The 19,942-nt window shown below is 45.2% G+C and overlaps 1 protein-coding gene and 1 long non-coding RNA gene across 3 annotated transcripts; both read right to left on the bottom strand.

Annotated features, from left to right (window-relative positions):
* Window positions 1–771: 771 nt before the first annotated feature.
* On the bottom strand, window positions 772–12,937 carry LOC142560955 (uncharacterized). Of its 2 annotated transcripts, none has more exons than XR_012823490.1 (3): window positions 12,791–12,937; window positions 10,565–10,703; window positions 772–2,727 (listed from the first exon to the last, which is right to left on the bottom strand). It is a non-coding gene; the product is annotated as an uncharacterized LOC142560955 (long non-coding RNA). The 2 variants fall into 2 exon arrangements; XR_012823491.1 differs by lacking the exon at window positions 12,791–12,937 and adding an exon at window positions 12,714–12,788.
* Window positions 12,938–14,917: 1,980 nt separating this feature from the next.
* Window positions 14,918–19,227, bottom strand: LOC142559416 (uncharacterized). The gene is made up of 2 exons (XM_075671014.1): window positions 18,705–19,227; window positions 14,918–17,013 (listed from the first exon to the last, which is right to left on the bottom strand). The coding sequence occupies exons 1-2, from the start codon at window positions 19,039–19,041 to the stop codon at window positions 14,918–14,920; spliced, it is 2,433 nt and encodes an 810-aa protein (XP_075527129.1). The 5' UTR covers window positions 19,042–19,227.
* Between the last annotated feature and the right edge of the window lie 715 nt (window positions 19,228–19,942).

The following is a 19,942-nucleotide window of genomic DNA, read 5'->3' as shown; positions in this document are numbered from 1 at the left end:
TTGCGGCCTGCACAACTACTAGAGTAGCAGCTAGTCTTCTCAATTCATACTATGCATCACAAAGTGAAACATTGCAAGAACTGTAGCTTGGTTGATGAGAAAAGGCACAGCTGCATCTGAAATATGTGGTGTGATCAACATGTACAAGGTTACGATACTCTTCATCCTTTTTGTATTTGCGACTTTTTAAACTTTGCCCCCAATCTGATTACAGCTTTCCAGAGGGAATTGTTGCAAATCCTCCCATGCACCTGCCATGTACATTGCCCCTCCTCCTCAAGATGGCAGCAGCAGCAGTGGAACAGTTGAAGAGGCGAAGAAAGGTTGACATTATAATAGGTTGTATGTAAATAAAACTTATCGAACACAACTGATTCGGCTTCCACTTTTGTCAAGACAATTGCCAGCAAAGCAATGGAGCAAGTTCAGTAGGGCGATACTAATAAATAGTGCATATAAATTCTTGGAAGCGCTGTCAGCTTTCTTGCTGTTAACAGGCTGTGTTGGTGAGGTGGTTTAGGCAGGGGATGCCAATGCATGAGGGATGGTCAGGGCCATTGTCTCGCATCCACCATGTTCAATGAATGTGCAGCATTAATCAGTTCTCCAGACCGAGTGCACTAATGTCGCGGCAGGCCAGCACTCAGTCGCACGATACATTTTCAAACCTCGCATGCTTTCTTTGGGGCTCTGAGAAAATAATGAAGCATGAAACTAAAAATTGGTGTGTTGCAGTTTTCTATGCAACGATCACTGCATTTGTCTATTCTTGAAACAAATTTTATTGTACCAAATGCATACAGAATGAATTTGTGGAATATCCGAAGTACATTTTGCTTGTTTTGGTGAAGCAGCTGGCAGAGCAAAACCACAAAGTTCCAAAGCAGAAAGGTAACACTTCTCTTGAAGTGCACAACTGGCGAAACAGTGTTGCTAACACACGAGTGCAAAACTTGCCACCGATTAAAGAAAGAAGGGAGCTGCTAAACACCATTTCTTGGTTCCTTGACCATTTATTTTTTCTTTTGTGGCTGTTTAAAAATCCTTGCTATAGCAAATGCAAAGACAAAAAAATCAACGCACGACAGATATTGGTGCTATGGTGTAAAGTAATGAAGATATAATTTTTCATGCACATTATTTAGTCTGGAATAGAGGGATACAATGAATACAGCACAAACATTACTCTTCAATCCCAATAAACAATATGGAACTCGTGGGCTACAAGAGGGCTACGGATGAATCTTGGGGACCTCGGATTCTGCAATGTGCCGCTATTGGCGGCGAGGAGTTACGGAGTCGCCATGTATCGGAAGCGCCTCGCTGGCGTAGTATGAGGGATCACGTGGTGCGCTCCTCAGGTTTTGCTGTCAGCGCTCACTGAAAACACCACTCGCGAGCTCTCCCAGACATTTCTGTAAGTACTTTCGAAACGAGAGTTTTTTACTGTCTAAATAATAATCTTTGGAAAACTGAAAGCACAGAATCGTTTACAGACACTATGTCTTTACCGAATGCGTACAGTGAACGCCACTGCGCGCGGTCACCGTGATGGAGTCTCCCGAACAGTCGTCTTGCGTGAAAGGTAGGTAAACGCTGAGAGCAAACTATGTGAAATATGTTCTTATAGTGTTTGTATAACTAAATGGAGCGTAACAGAACGAAGCCTCAATGCAGCGATCGCACAGATTCGCAGCGACCGACTGCGCGTCTGCATGCTTGTCCGCGCACTGTTTCGCTTTCTCCGCGCGCGCGTTTTCGCACCATGCCATGAGCTTTAGGCCGCAGAATATGAGCATTTGACAGTATACAAGCAACCATTGTTGCGTGGGTGCTATCAGAGCTGTTAAAAAATAATTACATTGTAGAGACTTCGACGCCTACGGGGACTGTGATCTGCCGTCGCGACGATTCAATCTTTCTTTTTCTTCTAAATTCTTTGACCTTTCAATATTATTTCTCGAGTTGCGTCGCACTGTATGTTTATCGGTGTTCTCAGCGTGCAATTTCCCGCTGCTCCTTTTTTGTAATCCAGTGCATTAATTCATAACACAAACATGACCATATGCCATGCTTTTTTTAAATGTGCTTCTTACCGCTGCCTTTCCACTCCACTGAACTTGCCAGTATCTATAGCATCGACAAGTTCATAGACCAAACCGTCATGACATTAGTCGGGCAGCGGACTCGGGCGAGCGTCTCAGTGCGCGTTTTCAGAACATCGCAAACTGGGCGCCGTAGCAGAAATCTTCCTTGCGTCTGTGCTTGCTGCATATCCGAGTTGTAGCCGATGACTGTTTGCCCGTTTTATGTTTCGCGAGCCAAGCTTCACGCAGCTTCTTGTCCTGTGGCTATGTGTGAATAAGGCTGACATCGGCCTCCATTACGTGCGTCTGGCCCTGCGGTACTGAGCAGTAGCCTACCATGTTGCGCGCCTTCAAAGGCAGCCACTACCTATTTAGTGCTTTGAAGCGTTCTAAAGGAGACACTCGAAGCGGGGAAATTTCGCCACTAAATTAGGACCGCAGTGTACGAGGGAATTTAAACTCGTTTTCAGCTCGCTTCGGCGTGCCCGAAGCAGCAGACGCGGCCGCTATGTCCACGTGATCCCTCCTAGCACGTCACGCCGACGGTGGCGTCAGCTTTTCCAGTGGTGGAGCTCGAGGCCAATACCTAAGTACACGAGCATTTTTGGATTCTGCCTCTCCCTGGGTGCAGCTTTGTGACCTGGAATGAAAAGCCACAGCCATCGAGCTGCTGCAGTGGCGACATCACAGTAAAAGGTAACAGCGAAAAATTAAAACAATAATATGGCCATGCTACTTGCACATCAGATAGGTCACCTGAAGCTTCTATTTCCAATTTTTCTGGTGTTGCATAGAAGGACAAAAATTTTGAAAAGTGATAGCGTACGATTTTTATACATTGACAATTATGCATATCTAGTTTTTTTTAACCATGCAGATATTTTGTAAAAAGTTTTGAGCACAGAGAGCCAGCCGTTTTTGCAAAGGAGTTTCTAGGTGAGGTGGATACACTTTGCTGCTAATAATGCGAGCTTCAGAAAATTAATTTTGAAAAATTCAGTCACTTTTTTATTAGTACCTTGGCGGCAGCCGTCTAAATGGCATATTCGGAGGCAGTCACATGTGAATGTACACCCTTTCTTTTTCTAAATCTCGAAAATTGCACTTATATTGAAATATTCGTTATCGCGCTCAATTGAGTACAATCAAAACTTAATGCATCATGCTCCACATCAGGCAGCAGTGCGCAATCAAGAAGTGTGGGACAAAGCTTAAATGATAGCCTGACAGGGCACACTGACGCACATGCTTGCCAGGCAAAGTGTGTCGTATCAGCAGCTACGATGCCTGGCCAAGATTTTGTTTCAGACTTTCTCGTGCCTGTTGTCAGGGGGGGGGGAGGGGTGTTTCCATCTGATAAGATAGCGGGACCTTCTTTTCTGCACTCCCAGCACACTCTGTTCCAATATTGCCGCGATTTACCAGTGAAATTCAATGACGAATATCTTGAATTATGTGCAACTTTCAAGATTTGTAAGAAATGAGGGTATATTAAAATGTCACTGCCTCCAAATTTGTGGAGTTCCAAAATAGAGGAATTCCTCTGCAAGAATGCCACATTTGCTGCGCTCATAACTTTAAAACAAGAAAATCTTTATGGTAATAAAAGACACCCTGTACGTATACAGTGTGCATTGGAGCATTTCATGCAACCAATATTCAAGCACCTTCTGTCTACAAAGAATTCATAAAGCAAATTTATGCACTAAGACTGGAATCGGTTACGAGCACCAGAAATATCTCTATGCAGGAAGGACCTATTGAGACAGTTACAGCAATATGAAAAGGGGGGAAAGCTTGCATAAATGCAGCTCTAGCACTTTTGTGCTACTAACAGATAAACCCACACACCTTGATGGATAATGTTACAAGCAAAGAGTGAGGATACAGAAAGTAGAAAGTTTCACTGCTACCCACACTGGTCACATGCCAGGCATTGTGTCGCTGCTCTCTGCGTAGGGCCTATGAATGAAAACCACTTTCAACATCGCACAGTAAGCTACCAATTGCTATGTGTAGGAAGACTTACAGTTCTTCAAATGCAATTACGACCTAGACATTCGAAACCTTTTCTAATAATGTACTTGTAATGAACAAGTCCCCCAAACTTGAACAACTCTGAGTTATAATGCCATTATTATCTGAAAGATGCACCACACATTTTTTTAACGTAGTAAGGAAACATTCATAATCGACAATGCCACCATAGACATGAGAGCCATATAATATTGCACTGTGTGCAGCAAGGATAGCCCAATCTCACACAAAAGATTGGTCTCTCCCGCAGCCTTTGAGGCCCCCTTTATTATGTCTCGCTTATGGTGCCGTGACATGGTACGAAACCATGATGACGTAACTTATGATCGTGAGTTACTCTTGAATGAAAGCTTGTGCGCACATGCATATTCCTGCATTGTAACTCTGCAGTGCACTTACAGTAAGGACACTGTGAAAAGAAGAAAAATAAAACCAGCAGCAAGAACCAGGCAGCGCAGTGCTAGTTGCACCTTCTCGGCTGTTGTCAGTTTAAGTCACCTTCGCCGCAGCACAGTCGTGTTATGCGGCGAAGCATATTTACTATCATGCAGTGAAGCATATCTGAAGTTAAAGGGGACACTGTCACACGGCCCCTGCTGGTGCTTATGGTTACCCGACACTATCGGCTTAAGTACCCACACTGTGACCTCTTCATGCATTTGGACAACACCAATCGCCATGTGAAAACCTCTGTGTCCGCTGCTAATCTCGCTAAGAGCCTAAATTGTTTCCAAACTACAAATTTCACCAAGTGGCAAACTTGGCAATGCTTCTGAAACGTCATTCTAAAGTACTTTAATACTACCAGGATGCTTCAATGTCAAACTGGATTAAAAACCTGGGATGAGATTGCGCTAGGTTCTAGCTTTCTGAATGTTCGCTTCACCAAGCAGACGACCGCTGACGAAAGCATGGCAAAGGCAAATAATGAGTGCAAGCAAAAATTCAGAAAGCGAGATGCTTGTTTGATCTCGCCCTTGGATTTAGAGAAAGCAAGGATAATTTCAACACCAAGGAACCCAGGTATGCATTCAACAACAAAAGCTTCTGAAGAGGCCACTTCCACATCAGCACTGTGGCTAGACTCTGATGAGCTCATCAACTAGCAGGAATTTTCAGTGCCACAATCACAGGTTCAAAGATATTTGCATGATGACATTTTGGGCCAAAAAAAGAAAGATCCATTTGAGCTATGGTGTAAGGATGGTGCCCACTGTTGGCTCGGCTTGTGAAGAGCGACCTGCTGATACCAGACACTCTAAGCAGTTCTTTTCGATGTCTGAATCGATGGTGATATGCAGTAAGGTGTCACTGCTCTTCAAACATGTCGAGCTGTTGTCCTTGCTTAATGAAACATTAAATAACTAGTTATGACATTGTCAAACAAAAGTGATGTATTAGAGAATTTTGTTAACCACGAAGCATAATATCCCTGTACATTATTTACTATGCAGTAAACTATTTTGCACCTCTGGTTGGGAAAAAAATTCATTTTTACAATACCAATAGTATTCATATTAGAAAAATATTTGCTTTGCACTTAAGTTTCATTATTCGAATTCGCTTTGAAATTCAAAAATTGATATTTCCACTCCAATAGTTTTTACTAAAACTTCAAGTATCTGGAGCATAAGTTATTTGAGGATATAACTTCAGGAATAGCAACAGTATGCCACCAAAGAGTCAATACAGTTCAAATTTTTTTACATTCACAATTGTTTCCTAATGCGCATTTATTAAAACCATCTTTAGCCTCAATAACTGACTAAACTAAGCTTCGATAACAGCTGCATGCTTGAATCGAACGGTGCATGTTCCGGCCACTCTAGGGTAGCAGTGTAGGAGAAAAAATATCCGTTACTTAGGAATGCCTTTTGGTGACCTTGTGCACAGAAAGACCGGCTGGACTTTGCCACCTTAAGCTGCTGCACAATGGCTATCGCTGACTTTTGGGTGTTCTCGATGGCATCCACTTGCTTGAGAAGCTCAACCTCAATGACGTCTGACCACTGGCAGCACTTACTTCTCTTTATCACAGATGAAAATTGCCCACGAGCTCTTATTTCGCCCAAAACATGAACTTTTGCCATATTCAAGAAAGTGACACTCTCCAAGTCGGTGTGGTCAGCATGTCTGGCATGCACTTTCATCTTCTGCATCAGAGTGGAGTTACTATCCCAGATTAATGTGCTACAGAGATGACAGAGAGGTTGGTGAAGAAGTCATGTGCCCAGACAAATAGAATGATAATATTAATGTCTATTGCAATTCAAAGCCATCTATTTGAGCGCCTTGCGTCACCAGAAAACTCCTAGTGGCTTCCTTTTCTTTCATCTCATAATATCGGTGGTAACACCCCATTAAACGGTCCCTAAGATGGCTTTTGTCAAACCTGAGCAAATCTTTCACAGAAAACTTGTAGACAGTCTTGATAAGTGTTGTCAGATTACTTTTCAATCTGTTCTTTATCATCACTGCGGTGATCATAATTTCAATTCATGTGCAGCACTCACACAGTGTGCACTCCTTGCAGACATCTATAACTAGCGGCAGTTCACTAGGATACTTGAAGGGAGAAAACAGTGCATGGCCACACCAACCACATCACAGCATGTGCATGCATCAGATGACATTGCTGAACCTAATTCTATGTCAGCAGGAAATGCATGGCTGCTGTCGCTATTTCGAGTGCAAATATTCGTCCCACGGGTATCGAGAAGTCATTATGGCAACCACATAATCCAGGCAGCGTAGCGCTGGGCAACTGCAATATTTACGAAGTAGCACACTGCATTCAAAGCCAGGCGCTGCCACACTTGTCTAGGGAAATCGGTGCTCGTACACACGGGGGCTGGACCACTTCAAACCACAGTTACATTGGAACTCTGTCCATTCTCGTAGGGTGGATTTTCTGTGTAGTCATTGCGACTGCAGGAATAATTTTCTTCCAAATGCACAAACAGAAAATTGCAGCACTGTGCTTTGCAGTGCTTGGTGCACAGGCAGAACAGCCATGAGCCTTCTACCCTCCACAATTCTCAAATCTGCCAATTCGTAGATGGCTTTCAGTGGCATCCCTACAGGCAGCACACACAACCTATATGCCGCTACTTGGATTGCTACACACTGAGGGTCTCCATGCTTTTATGTAAATGCTCAAATATACTACAGCACAGGATCTTTAGGGAATAAAAGGTTCTTTCACAGTCCTGACATCTATGCTACGACAAAGCCAACTCCAATTGCACAGGTAGAAATTTCTGTGGAAAATTAAATTTTACAGTTCCATGTACCATATTTTCCATACAGTACTATAGTCTGCAGGATCTAATTTGGGCTGAAAAAGCCCCTCTCACCAAGCACCATGGCAAATTTTAATTATATTTCCACTTGGTGTTTTGAGCCAGCGAACATTCAGCATTGCGTGCACAGCAAAACGGCGATGAAGACGACGAAGTCAAAGATCCCGCGCCAGCTGGAGAACCGTCGCTTCGTGCTTGGCATTTTTCGCCTCTGGCTGCTCATACTGTCACTTACTCTTGTGTTAGCGCGTGACAATATGTGCATTGGAAGTTGTAAGACGCCGTCAAGGGAGCATTTTATCAGACAAAAATTTCTAATTAGTTAATTATTAAAGGAAATGGAAGAAATTGAAATGTTGCATTTTCATGCTGCCAGGAGGTGAGCGCTAAAAGCAACGGCACTCAACCGCTTTGCCTCCCTCCAAGTGATCTTCCTTCTTTGTCTTCCCCCATACCAGAGCCAAGGGTTCACGTCACACTTGCATGACGAGCCTTGTCTTTTCTTTCTTCTTTTCCTTCTCTTGCTTTTTTGCTGTGGGGCACACATCCAGGGATGGCATTTAACATTGGTTGACGACTTACGAAAGTCATGTGCCATGGTTGGTGATGTTGCAGGCAGCACATTTAACATATGTTGAATTCCAATGGCGGAGTCGGAGCAAGTTTTTCTGCTCGTTCCTGAGCAGGTTTATTCCAATGACAGAGTGAGGGCGGGAGTAAGGTGTTCCAATGAGAGAGTCAGAGGGGATTCAGAGCGGGATTCACTCCGCGGAGCAGAAAAAGATGCTCCGCCAAAATCGGCGGAGTGGACCGGAACTCTGCGTGACGTATTTCCTTTACCACGTTTGTCTGCTGGGAGGCGCCACCGGTCACGACTCGCTAGGATGCAAAAGCTGCTGCACGCTTGGCGAGATATCCATTCCGCACATTTAAAAAAACAACAGCTGAACAGCGCTGAAGAGACAAGTGACCGGTGCGGCGGTGCTGGGAGCGAACAGCGGAAGGAAATGACAACACCCAAGGCATCCTGGGTAACTCGGAGATAGAAGTTCCGCTTCCGCCTTGCTCCGGCGGCGCAGGTTGTGTTCCACTCGCGGATTTGGAGGCGTTGCTCTACGCCAGAGCCGAGTGCTCGCTCGCGGAGTCCGTCGGCTGCTCCGACTCCGCCATTGGAATTCAACAATAGAGACATTTGTGCATGCAACCTTGACTCTGGCTGAAGCAGGGCCTGATGGCTTTTGTTTAAAATTTCTACTGTTTTCCCGCTGTGCATCATTTTGATAATTTGGAGACAGGATTGTTAGTGTGTGATCTATGCACTGCACTTGTCGGTTTGCAAGGTCCAATGTTGGTGAGACGCCTTTTAAAGTAACAAAGTGCGACTGAACCTTCCCAAAGGCATTTGCCTCCTATGTTCAAGGAAAGCAGCCCACATCCATGTACCTTATTCACAGATGTCAATTCTTTTTTTGCTGCTGCTCCGTACTAAAGAAGGGAACCCAGGACTGTAGAAGTAGTGTGGGCTTGGTGGTCTGGAGCTTAACCATTGGTTGTCGGGTCGCACCGCTGGCACCAATCATTACAAACTGTGCACCCAGGTTCTAAGGATCGTGCCACTGACTGAATTTTGCAGCAGCTCATGAGTACCGAGGGGGCCAGGCAGGAGTTACGGCAACAACGTAACAAGTAACAATGAATGTTTACTTCACATTGTTACGGAGTGGTCAGCTCTGCAAGTTTTCTGATGGAGAGCGGCAGACATTCTAGTTTGCTCAAAAACTGAAGGCTGAAGTCGATTCGCGAGGATGTTCGTTATAGTGTTTGGAATACCCTCGCTCAAGAGAAGGAGAGAGAAAACACTGGTGGCCGCCGCTTGATACATGGAAGTGTTCAACGGATTTTCTAACCGCCACTGGCTCAGCAGAAGGAAAGGCACTGACGTGCACACATGCACACACAGACACCGCCGGCGTCTTCCCTGCCGAGGAGGAAGAGAAAGAGCGAATGCACACACGAAGCTTAATCGTCCCACTCACTGTGGAGACTACGCAGGCATCAGGGTGTCGTGCAAGGCGTGGGTAAGAAGGGGAAAATGCCTGTACAAAGGGTAAGGTCTCTTTGCTGTTGGGGCCTCCTAGGCGTTTTCCAACAGTTGCGGGTGGTTCGGCGTATTCAAAACGTCCAGCCTTTCGCTATTGCTTTGGCGGCGCAACACAAATTGTTGACCATATAGGCCAGTCATGACATCAGTTAAGACTAGTTCTTGTGCACGCTCAACGACACTGAGCTTGCACGACGCCGTGAACGCTCTGTCTTTTCAGTGATATTAGAACTGTTCTTGCATTTTGTGTGTATAAAAGTCTATTATAAATCTCTTGTGCATTTTGCAACATGGCCTTAGATATCCAAGCACTGAAATGCAGGCCACATGATCAGAATGAGCAGCATTCACTAGCATATCATGAGTTGCCAGAACACATTCAAAATATTGTGCTGTGACTATCATTACTGCGTCATGAAGCAACCAGAAATGACAGTACCATGCTTCACAATACGACATTCATTTCTCTTCTGGTGCGCTTGTACTTCTCTGGTCCCCTTTCCACTGTGTGGGGCTCCCAGAAAAGCTTTTCTCAGGACAGGGGACCATATTGTGTGCTCAACCAGGTGGCACCCATCACCACAACATTGTCCCAGTCAGTCTCACCTTGTCATCTCTCGTCCTGTCCAATGACGCCCTTCACATTTTAAGGCTGAAGGTTTAGCACTGCGCTTCCGATGACTCTCTTTAGAGCTCTGGGACAGTGCTTCCACTGCTAGGGGTAATGCTACAGAACAGCTATTCCACTGACCCCGGACAGGTACGCTATGTTTGAAGAGACAAAGATAAAATTTTGTGCAGGCTGTCCGACATGCATATACATCTTTTTCTCTGTGCCTCTGTCTATGCAACAATACTTTCACTGGTGAACAGGAAGGCAGCGTTTCTTTCCTTTTTTTCATTATCTTTTCTCAGTTTTACAAGGCCATAAAGTAAAATAAAGAAAACAGTATTGACAATATTACAGACAGGTGGATAGCTATAAGTACATGACATGCTCACATACACGAGTGTAAACATGCATGTAAGGAACATACCTGGTACTCCATAGACACAGCAGAGAGGTACATGTGTGGTTCATGTCAGTCACACTTATGCCTGTCTGGTGCGCTGCTGCTCCAGACCCACAATCTGGTCCTGTCCCTCCTGAGGCTTTGGAAAGATTGTGAACCAGCCCTGCAATTTTCCTGAATTATTGGAAACGAATATGTGCGAGCAGAGGATGCCAAAGTGAGCAAATGAAATGAACAGCCAGGTGCAACAAGTGACATCATTCAGGTGGTGCAGGTGGTTTGGCGGGCTTATAAAATGCCTCAATAATCAGATTTATTTGAGCGTTAACATGGTGAGGAGGTTGCTTCTGCCTTGCAGTGGTGCCAAGACTGCTGTATGTCTGGAGGTTAAAATGCTCATCATTCTATCATACATGGAAGTATTCCGACTATTTAGTGGAGGCATGGAAAAGCTACTCAAGCCTACATTAGCAAAATCTGTGTGGTATTGATTACAGCAAACATACTCCCTCCATGTTCATGCGACCGAATGTAAACACACTGAAACCTGGGGTGCACCTGACGAGTGCAGCACTGTGTTGCTTGCCAACAGCCCATAGGACAGGAAAGGCAAATACCCGTGCACGCATAGTAAACTTGTCACTAGTGTGCACACTTATTTCGGCAAACTGGCATAACAGATGTATTGCAAGTGCAATATGTGACTGTAAACCATGTGCTGCGTCTTCGTCACCATAGCTTGAGCTCGGTGAGAATCAAGCAGTTTGATAAATGTGCAACAGAGTCAGCAATGGTGGGACAGTTCTGCCTGTGGGACAGTTTTTAGGAACTGCACAGCGTGCTCGTCTGCCTCTACAATCTAAAAAACAATTGGCTTTGATACACGAGCCAGATCTTTCCGACTGGGCAACATTCATGCACCAGCTTTGTCAGTTCTTTAGTGCTCCAACTACTTGTGCTGAGGTCGCAAGAAAAGCCCAGAGAGAGTATATTTTCGAGAGTCACGTACCTCTTACATTGTGGATGTCTTTGCACTGTGCAAACGCATGAACACCACCGCACGTATCAAAATGATTGACTGCAACATGTTATTAAAGGCACAAACACTGTTACCTTTAACGTCCTTTGAACGCAGAACCCCAGCACCTCCAACACTTATAGGGAACCGTTTTATTGTCGGCGAGCTAGAGCTATGGCAAGGAAGAAACAACACACACTATGTACGGATGAGGAATATGAAGGAAAGTCACGTATTGTGCTCACAATATCGCTAACGTGGTAGCTTCCCAAAGGAAGCGGTCACACCACTGAATTTAAAGTGTAGGCACAGGGATTCTCATGTCTTCCCTGTCCAAGGGACTGGTAGCAAGCAGCACAGCACAGCACTGGTAAGGTGCATTCAAATTAAATTCTTAAAAATTGAGAAAAGGCCGATTCAACACAGAGCAACGACCTGACACCCTTCCCAACAAACCTTTTGTACTGGCACTAAGTTTCAGATGTTTGAGGCCACACATAGGTAAACCAATGGGCTAGCTGACTGGTGATGTAAAAGTCGCGGGGCGCTTTTTTCGTTGCGACGATAGATCGGATTTTTTTACAAGTACTGCTCCACGAAGGCGCATGTAACCGGCAAACAGAGGCCTCAGGAGAGCACCTTAGATTATAATCAAGGAAGATGCGCAAGGTCTCCAGGGTACCCAAGGGGCATCGGGGGAATCAAAACTGGAAGCAGGGCGGTCCACAGGTTAGGGTATGTTGCCCCAACCCACGGAACACCCTGCTTCCATCTTTGTCCGCAAAAGCGGACAGCTGATCGTAAAATGCGTCAGAAAATTCGTAAAGTACGACTTACATACAGCCTACAAATATCATAGATATACTATACTAGCACGCGCAGGCCTCGGCGAGCCCCAAACCATGGACCAGTCCGGGTTCTAGCTCAGGTGTCCCCGTTAACGATTTGGTTTCCTGGAGACGCCGCCAATAATATGAAACAGTGACACGTTGTTACTAGTAAAAACACTATTTAAGAAATCTAATTGCGCCCAGCCGCTAACTTGTGACGCTACGTTCAGCACTGCCGCGCCCCATGACTTCTACAACGTCTGTGAGAACTTCGCCAATTAATGTTAGTTCTTGGAAATACTTGGAACTTGTGAATTTTGTGTACCGTTCATGCTTAACTCTGTATTGCTCTGCAGCTTAGTGAAGCACTACGCTTGCGTGCAGCGTACGTACACATCTTACCTGATAGTCCGTGAACGGGGTCTTGTACAAATATCCGTTGAAGAAGAAAAGACTACACTGTCACATGTGTTAAAACACATGCCAAACTTGAAAACATACAGACGTACAATGAACCTCCACACGTTAAAATAGCAAGAGAATCACTTAAAAGGCGAAAACTATTGAAAACTTTCCAAGCGCAAGTCCGCCATTGCTGCTGATATTGATGTTGATCAGGCTGTCCCCTTGCGATCGAGTCGGCAAGCGCGTGGAAGCGCAATTAGCGCAATGTAGCCAAAATAAATAAAGAAAACTGTGCATCAATGCCAAATACACAACCGCAAAAGAAAAATAATTCGGATTCTCTATAACGACGTCTCCAACCCCTTGACTGATCTTTCATACAGCTCGCTGCATTAATTAAAATATCTGAAGTGCATTGTTTTCTTAACGCGCAAAAAAAATCTGCGCTTAAGCTTACCCACACAAACACCCGGCGCAAATTCGTAGAACGCTACCAGTGCACCCCCCCACCCCCCCCCCCCATTCCGAAAGAAAGATACAAAAGACTAATCAATAATAATAGCATACAATTGTAATGTGAGCGTCGGCGCAATCAATGGAGAATTCGATTTTATTTGTTGTAGAAAATCAAATGTGGTGCAGTAAGCAATGGATAGAATTAAGGATATAGCTTCTTGGAGACAAAAAAAAGATCTGTCTTGAAACTTGACGTGGTGCCCCGGCAAATTGCGAGTATACGATTGAAAATAATTGCTATATAGTGTGTTTGTGCATGAGTAAGCTTCTCAAAAGGAGTTTCAAGTGTTTCCATGGTATGGCAAAGCTGTATCTTAGCTCATCAAGCTTTTTTTTTTTGTTCATATTGGTCGATTATGTTTACAAAACGAATTGGAAATCCCAATAGTTTTGTTTTTTTACCGGGGGGGGGGAGAACGAAGAGTCGAGCCACAGCTTCGAAACAATCTTTTATTTAAAGGTGGTCACATATAGCAACACCGACACCGTCGCTCACGACAAAGCAACTTTCACTCGCTTTGTCCAGACACTTGGTTCAAGTTGCATGTAATGCTTCGTCTCCAAGCTTTGAGTGGTTTCTTAAAAGCATTGTGAAACTTACACCGTGTTTTTATGTTACACCTCATCATCTCATAGCAAAAGATCTGAAACGCATGAACAAGAGGAATCAGGCCAGCACATATTTACAGAAAAACTCTTCACAGTGCAGTCGACAATTGCAACAATTACAGCAGAAACTGTCAGTCACATGATATGAGCAAAGCATAACTGTTTGTGGGAAAGCCTCAGTCTCATGCCGACATTAACCCATATGGTGGTCGTCAAGGCAGAGGTCATCACTGGCAATGTTTGAAAGATTTTCATAAAATATAAACTGAATGTCTGGAGTGTTTATCATAAGGGAAGCAGAAACTCGCACAGCTTCTAAACAGCACTTTGCAGTGCTAAACGTATGCTAGCTATTGATAGTAATAAATAGTATGACTGTTACAACTGTTAAACAAGACAGAAGCTCACAGGAATATGAAGGCTTGAAGTGATAAACAGTGTTTGGAGGATAAATGTAGCTGTAGTGAGCCTTTCGACAAAGATTTGCCTTCATCAGTGCCGCAATTAAGTTCTCCACAGCAACCTTTATGCATGCTTAGCTCACTCTCCTACACCCTCAATGTAGGATGAAGAGGAGAATAAGATAGTGCATAGAGTGAAGAAAGTTGAAAGGCAGAAAAGAAATGGGGAGACAGTGAAAGAGAAGGTAGGAGCACAGTGAAACACTACACGCCATCCAATGCACTTCCTTAATCTATGTACAGACATACTTACCAGCGGCTCATATGACAAGCTTGGAGGCACCTCTCGTGCTCTAACACACGTACCATCCAGCAGCTGTCACATAGCCACATAACAGAGATGACTTCTGGGTCTGTACCTATTTTCACAGAACACTTACCAGCAGCTCATACAACAAGCATGGAGGCATCTCTCGTGCTCTAACACACATACCATCCAGCTGTGACATATGGCTGCACACCTCAACCTGCTTCAATAAGACATGACAGCACAACAGTACTGCACCACTTCTCTCTTCCTAACTGTACTGGAGGCTTGTTACCAGTAATCGTGCCCTGCTGAAGTGGTTATTTCTTCAGTTTCTATGCTGCTGTTCCTAAGCTGTTGTTTAAGGACTTCCTTTTGAGCTTCAGTGGGCCTTGAAAGGCTAGATGATGGCTGTGACAATCTAGGGTTTCTTGTAGAGTGAAATCTTAACTGGTGCACAACTTTTTTGTTGGCTGGTTCATTTGGATGGTCTGGCATCTTTCTTTTTCGGTCACTTTCAACAAGCATGAAAACTGGCTCAAACAACTTGTTTGCCTTCTCAGCCACACCCTCAGAGACTTCACCATCTGATATTGCCTGTCTGACTGAGTAAATTTTTGCTCTTAAGAGTGCTGAGCTTGACACTGCTTTGGCTGCTTCCAGCTTTGCTATACTCTGCACAATGTGCAATGCCTGGCTTGCCTCACATGCTTCTTCGGGTGAGCTCTCGTGGTCCTTGTCGCTGCTAGTTGGATTAGCGATGACCACACAGTGAATGTGCTTGCACACTGTAAAGCGTATAAGATGGTCATAGCAAGTGCACATGTAAGTATGCACACAGACTGCGCATTCCTTGCAGCTCAAAGGACAGCAAGCACCATCTCCCACTTTTGACACTTTATACGAGAGCCCTTTAATAGACTGAGATAGTACAGTCCATGTGCCATCTTCGTTTAATTTGGCACAAGCTGCCATTTCACTGCCAGACCTGTGGTTCTTCTGAATTGTGCTCAGCTTCTTACCCTTTGCCCCTTTCATCATCTGGATAGCCCTCTTCATTAAAAAATGATAAGTCAGGTCCATGAGGGCAGAAATTAGTTTGTCAACACGCTTATTTTGTTTTCCCTCCAGCATAGTGTGCTTTAACGTCCTGTGCATGCTCTCAAGATGCATGTTGGTGTTGACAGCTGCTCTAGTCCTAAAGCAATAGGCCCACTCTTGTGGCCTAACTGCATAGTGGTCTTTGAAGTACTTCAGGAAGTCCCTCAGTTTTTCTTCCTCACTAGAAAGGAATTCTTTAAGATACTCTTCAAATTCCTCTTCGTCAAGAAACTCTAACAGTAGCCGCACACTATGGTAGACATCTGGCCTTAGCTGTTTCTCTACACACTCGAGTATCTTCTTACGCCAATTCTTATCCACATGCCAGGCACAGAGAAGTTTCTGTTTTGGAGCACCCATGACCATGCACCATGCTTTGTAAAATTGCGAAGCATCATCAGACATAAATGTCTTAGCGGCCACTTTTTTGGCCATGGCCGACTCCAGACATTTGAAGAATGCTGTCAAAGTTTGCTCGTTCATCCGATTGCAGATGAAATAAGCTATAGGTACACCTGATCCTACTTTATCTAGCACCAGAAGAGTGGTCAGCTCAAACTGGTACCCTGTAGTTCCATGTGTGGAGTCAAGACATACAGTCCCTGCAGGGCCCAATCCTTCTAGTAGCTCCTTCTGAGGCTCTGTCATCAGAACAAGAGCAAAGTCTGCTGAAGAAAATGTACCACTTGGGTCCACTGCACCTTGTGCCTTGTACAGGCGGACAAGTGTTTCACCTTTTTCTTTCATCGCAAGCACCCACGTGTCTACACTGACAGCGTCATTAGTGTGACAACGTTCAGGAGCAGCAATGTTAAACTGCCGTTTGATGTTATGCAGGGTTGAGCGCTCTGCCAAGTGCACTGGCCTCAGCTTAGATGCCACAGATGTTCTTATTCGTTTTAGGATGATTTTCATGGGCACACCCCGTTCTAGGTCCTCTGCTATGCTGGCCTTTTCCTTTTCACTCATTCTCAAGTGCTGAATTTCTGGTTTATGACCATAATGGTTTCTTTGATACCTGACTTTTATGGTGGTGCCTTCAGGTGTCGGACTCTGAGTGCTGTCCTTTGTGACAGTAATAAATGAAAGACATATCTTACCAGACCTACAGCTCCCCTGACTTTTCTCCCGACGGCCACTATGACCTTCCTTTTTCCTTGGCGCACCTGATCTATTACAATAATAGTGGATTCTTGTCTCTCCAGTGGCCAGCTTTTTGGGGCCCGTGGGCAAAATGAACCAGCAGTTTTGGCTGCTCTCTTCCTCTGCTTTCCATTCATGAAATTCTGTAATAAATGCACAAAACAGCATTAGATAGTGACAAGTATTTTGGCGAGAGAGATGCAAACAAAAATAATCACTCTGAAGCCCTTGGACACAGGCTAAGGTAGCATTTATTTTACTCCCTCACCTTCAACTTGACCATGTCATGAGGTCACCCTTGATATTGCTCAAATATCTGTTGAAATTGAATTTCAAATGCGATATTTGCCATATTAGTTTTGTTTTATTAAGAAACAAATCTGAAACTTAAGCGTGATCTATCCTCACTCCTTCCTCAATATTGAATCGGACTGTACGTTCACCGCAATGCTGTTACGATGACACAAAGACGAACTGACAGCACATGGTACAAGCTACGCCTCAGAACAATGCCCGAATCCCTTCTCTCAGTTTCTTCTTGAAAAGCTCTTTCTTTTCAAGAAGAGCTTGATTTTTTACTGTAGATAGTGGCTTGGCGAGGGAGTGTTCCATGGTCACGCGGCTATGATCTGGCTTGGGCATGCGCCTGGTTTGTAGAGGCAGCATTATGTGCGATTTCAATAGACCAGTTGTTAAGTCTGCGTTCGTCCAGTCTTCTACCTCGGTGTCTCGTCCCAAGCGCAGTTCAAATTCACACACACACACACACACACACACACACACACACACACACACACACACACACACACACACACACACACACACACACACACACACACACACACACACACACACACACACACACACACACACACACACACACACACGCACACACACACACACACACACAAAAAAATGTCTTACCAAGTAGCCTCCTAACACACTTCTTAAAGAAAGGATTGCGTATGCGTAAGATTTCGCTCTATTTTATTAAATCTACAACCAGAGTCCTTTAATTGAAGGACTGTGGTACTACTAAAAAATTTTCCTAATCTACGCCGGGACACCAAGCCGCTGACGGCCGCAATTTGAAGTGTGGTCCTCGATCTACGTCTCTGCCGCATGGCGGCCTGCACTGAGGCGAAGACTACGCCACGCACGCAAGCAGCGCACAACGTCAGAACGCAGAGCAAATGCCTCCTCTCGGTTAAGAAAAAAAAAAGGGGGGGGGATTGCGCGAGCGTCAAATTCCGTTCTATTCTATGAAATGTACTACTAAAGAGTTTTCCCACAATACGCTGGGAGACCATCCCGGCGACATCCGGAAATTCAACTGTGGTCCCGGTTCTGCGTCTCTGCCGCATTGCGACGTGCATTGAGGCGAAGACTAGGCCACGCACGCACGTGGCACAAAGCAACGTCAGAAAGCAAAACAGCTTACTCTTGTCGCTTAAAAAAAAAAAAGATGTACAAACGTCAAATTTCACTCCACTTGCTGTGCAGAAAAGCAGACCATGCCAAACGTATGTGTTGTAGTGCATCGCGGAGAGCGCGCACACGACTAACTAGAGATGGATAAACAAAGAATTAAATTATATTTAACGAGGATACAAACTTCAATATGCCCCAAGGAAATAGATTAGGCACCTGCGCAAAAGCTGCTCTTCGCGAAACAGATGGAGAGAGAGAAAACAAAGGCGCAAGGCATAACAAACTACTTTTTAGAGGTACACTGCGCAACAAGAAATTAAAAAAAAGTCCGAGATATAATATTGCGTTTCAACATCATTTGCTCACGATGAATGAGAATAAACTTAATAAAACTGTTCCTCACCCTTATCGTTCCGGAACACCAGGTGCACGTACTCAGCATCGAAGCTGTGCGCTGCGATATGGTGCTCCGAATACTTCTCCATTGTAGGCAGGGAAGTGCCACATACGTCGCATTTCATCAATTTCTTGACATCCACGGCCATTTTGTGAACATTCCTGATGTGTTGCAGCATGTTCTTCCTCTGGGTGAATAGTTTGCTGCAAAATTCGCAGCGACGATCGTCATCGCCGATGGCAGCTCGATCACAGACCTGCGCCATTCCGATGCGGAGTAGGCAAGAGCAGGACAATGTCGAGCAGAACTCGCGGCGTTTGGAAACACGTGGTTTCCGTGTCATTGCACGCACGTGGGTTGTTGTATATTCCGGCGGCAATACAGGGAAGAAGCCTCCCCAATCACGTGACACACTAGGTATTCTGTGGCCTCATAGGGACATTTGGAAACCGACTTAGGGAACCAACATCCGGGAACGCAGGGTCACGTGGATGCTGCCTTCTATTGTTCACCGGCCTCAGCCGGCCTGCGGGGAGACGCTCGTGTGCCAGCTTGGGTCGTATTGAGCCCTGGCTGTGGCGAAGCACGTTTCTAGGCCGAGTTTTGCGTCGATTCGCACATTTTTATGCCCTGTTGCGAGTGCGAAACGGCTCGTCGCTTCTCATAGACCACGCCGACCACGCTGCGAGCTCGCTGCAGCCTATAGTTTAACGAAAACGGACTCTCCGTGTGCCGTGGGACGTAACGTGGGACGTAATTCGTTTCTCCTTCCGCTAGCCACCATACTCCCGCTTTCGCTCTGCTGTCGGCTCTGTCTTGGCTCTGTTTCTGGCCGCGCGTTCGCGTTTTGCGCAGAAAAGCCGTAGCGCCGTCTGCGGACGCCGTTCTACTCACCGATGGCGCAACGTCACTATGAGACCATGATGTCAGTTCTCCTCGATCGGAGGGCGGGCGATTTGAACTGCGCTAGAGGTACGCGGACGCTTCAGAACGCATTTTCTCTTAAAATAAGTCTCTCCTTGGCACGAAACAAGCGTTTCGAGGTTTCTGGGATGGTATTTCAACAGTCCACGTTGACTTAACAGTAACCTTTAGTGTCCCTTTAATGACTGCGACGCGTCTCAGCTTCTTATTGGTGCACACCGGCGCAGCTTCGCTTCGTGTCGGCAAACTTCTAGCATCGGCAGTAGACATAATCGCTGCGCGTCGTCACGCTGCGCCGTGTTGCCGACCGACGCTTTTGA

Source organism: Dermacentor variabilis, chromosome 10 (genome assembly GCF_050947875.1).
Source record: "Dermacentor variabilis isolate Ectoservices chromosome 10, ASM5094787v1, whole genome shotgun sequence".
Taxonomy (NCBI): Eukaryota; Metazoa; Arthropoda; class Arachnida; order Ixodida; family Ixodidae; genus Dermacentor; species Dermacentor variabilis.
This window is presented reverse-complemented; position numbering and strand designations above follow the sequence as displayed.

What these genes read in the sequence shown, in the direction of transcription:
- LOC142559416 (XM_075671014.1), bottom strand. Translation starts at nt 19,041, where the DNA reads ATGACACGGAAACCACGTGTTTCCAAACGCCGCGAGTTCTGCTCGACA. An exon ending in GGTGTTCCGGAACGATAAGG is followed by an intron (nt 17,014 to 18,704) that starts GTGAGGAACAGT and finishes CATTTATTACAG; the next exon opens with AATTTCATGAATGGAAAGCA.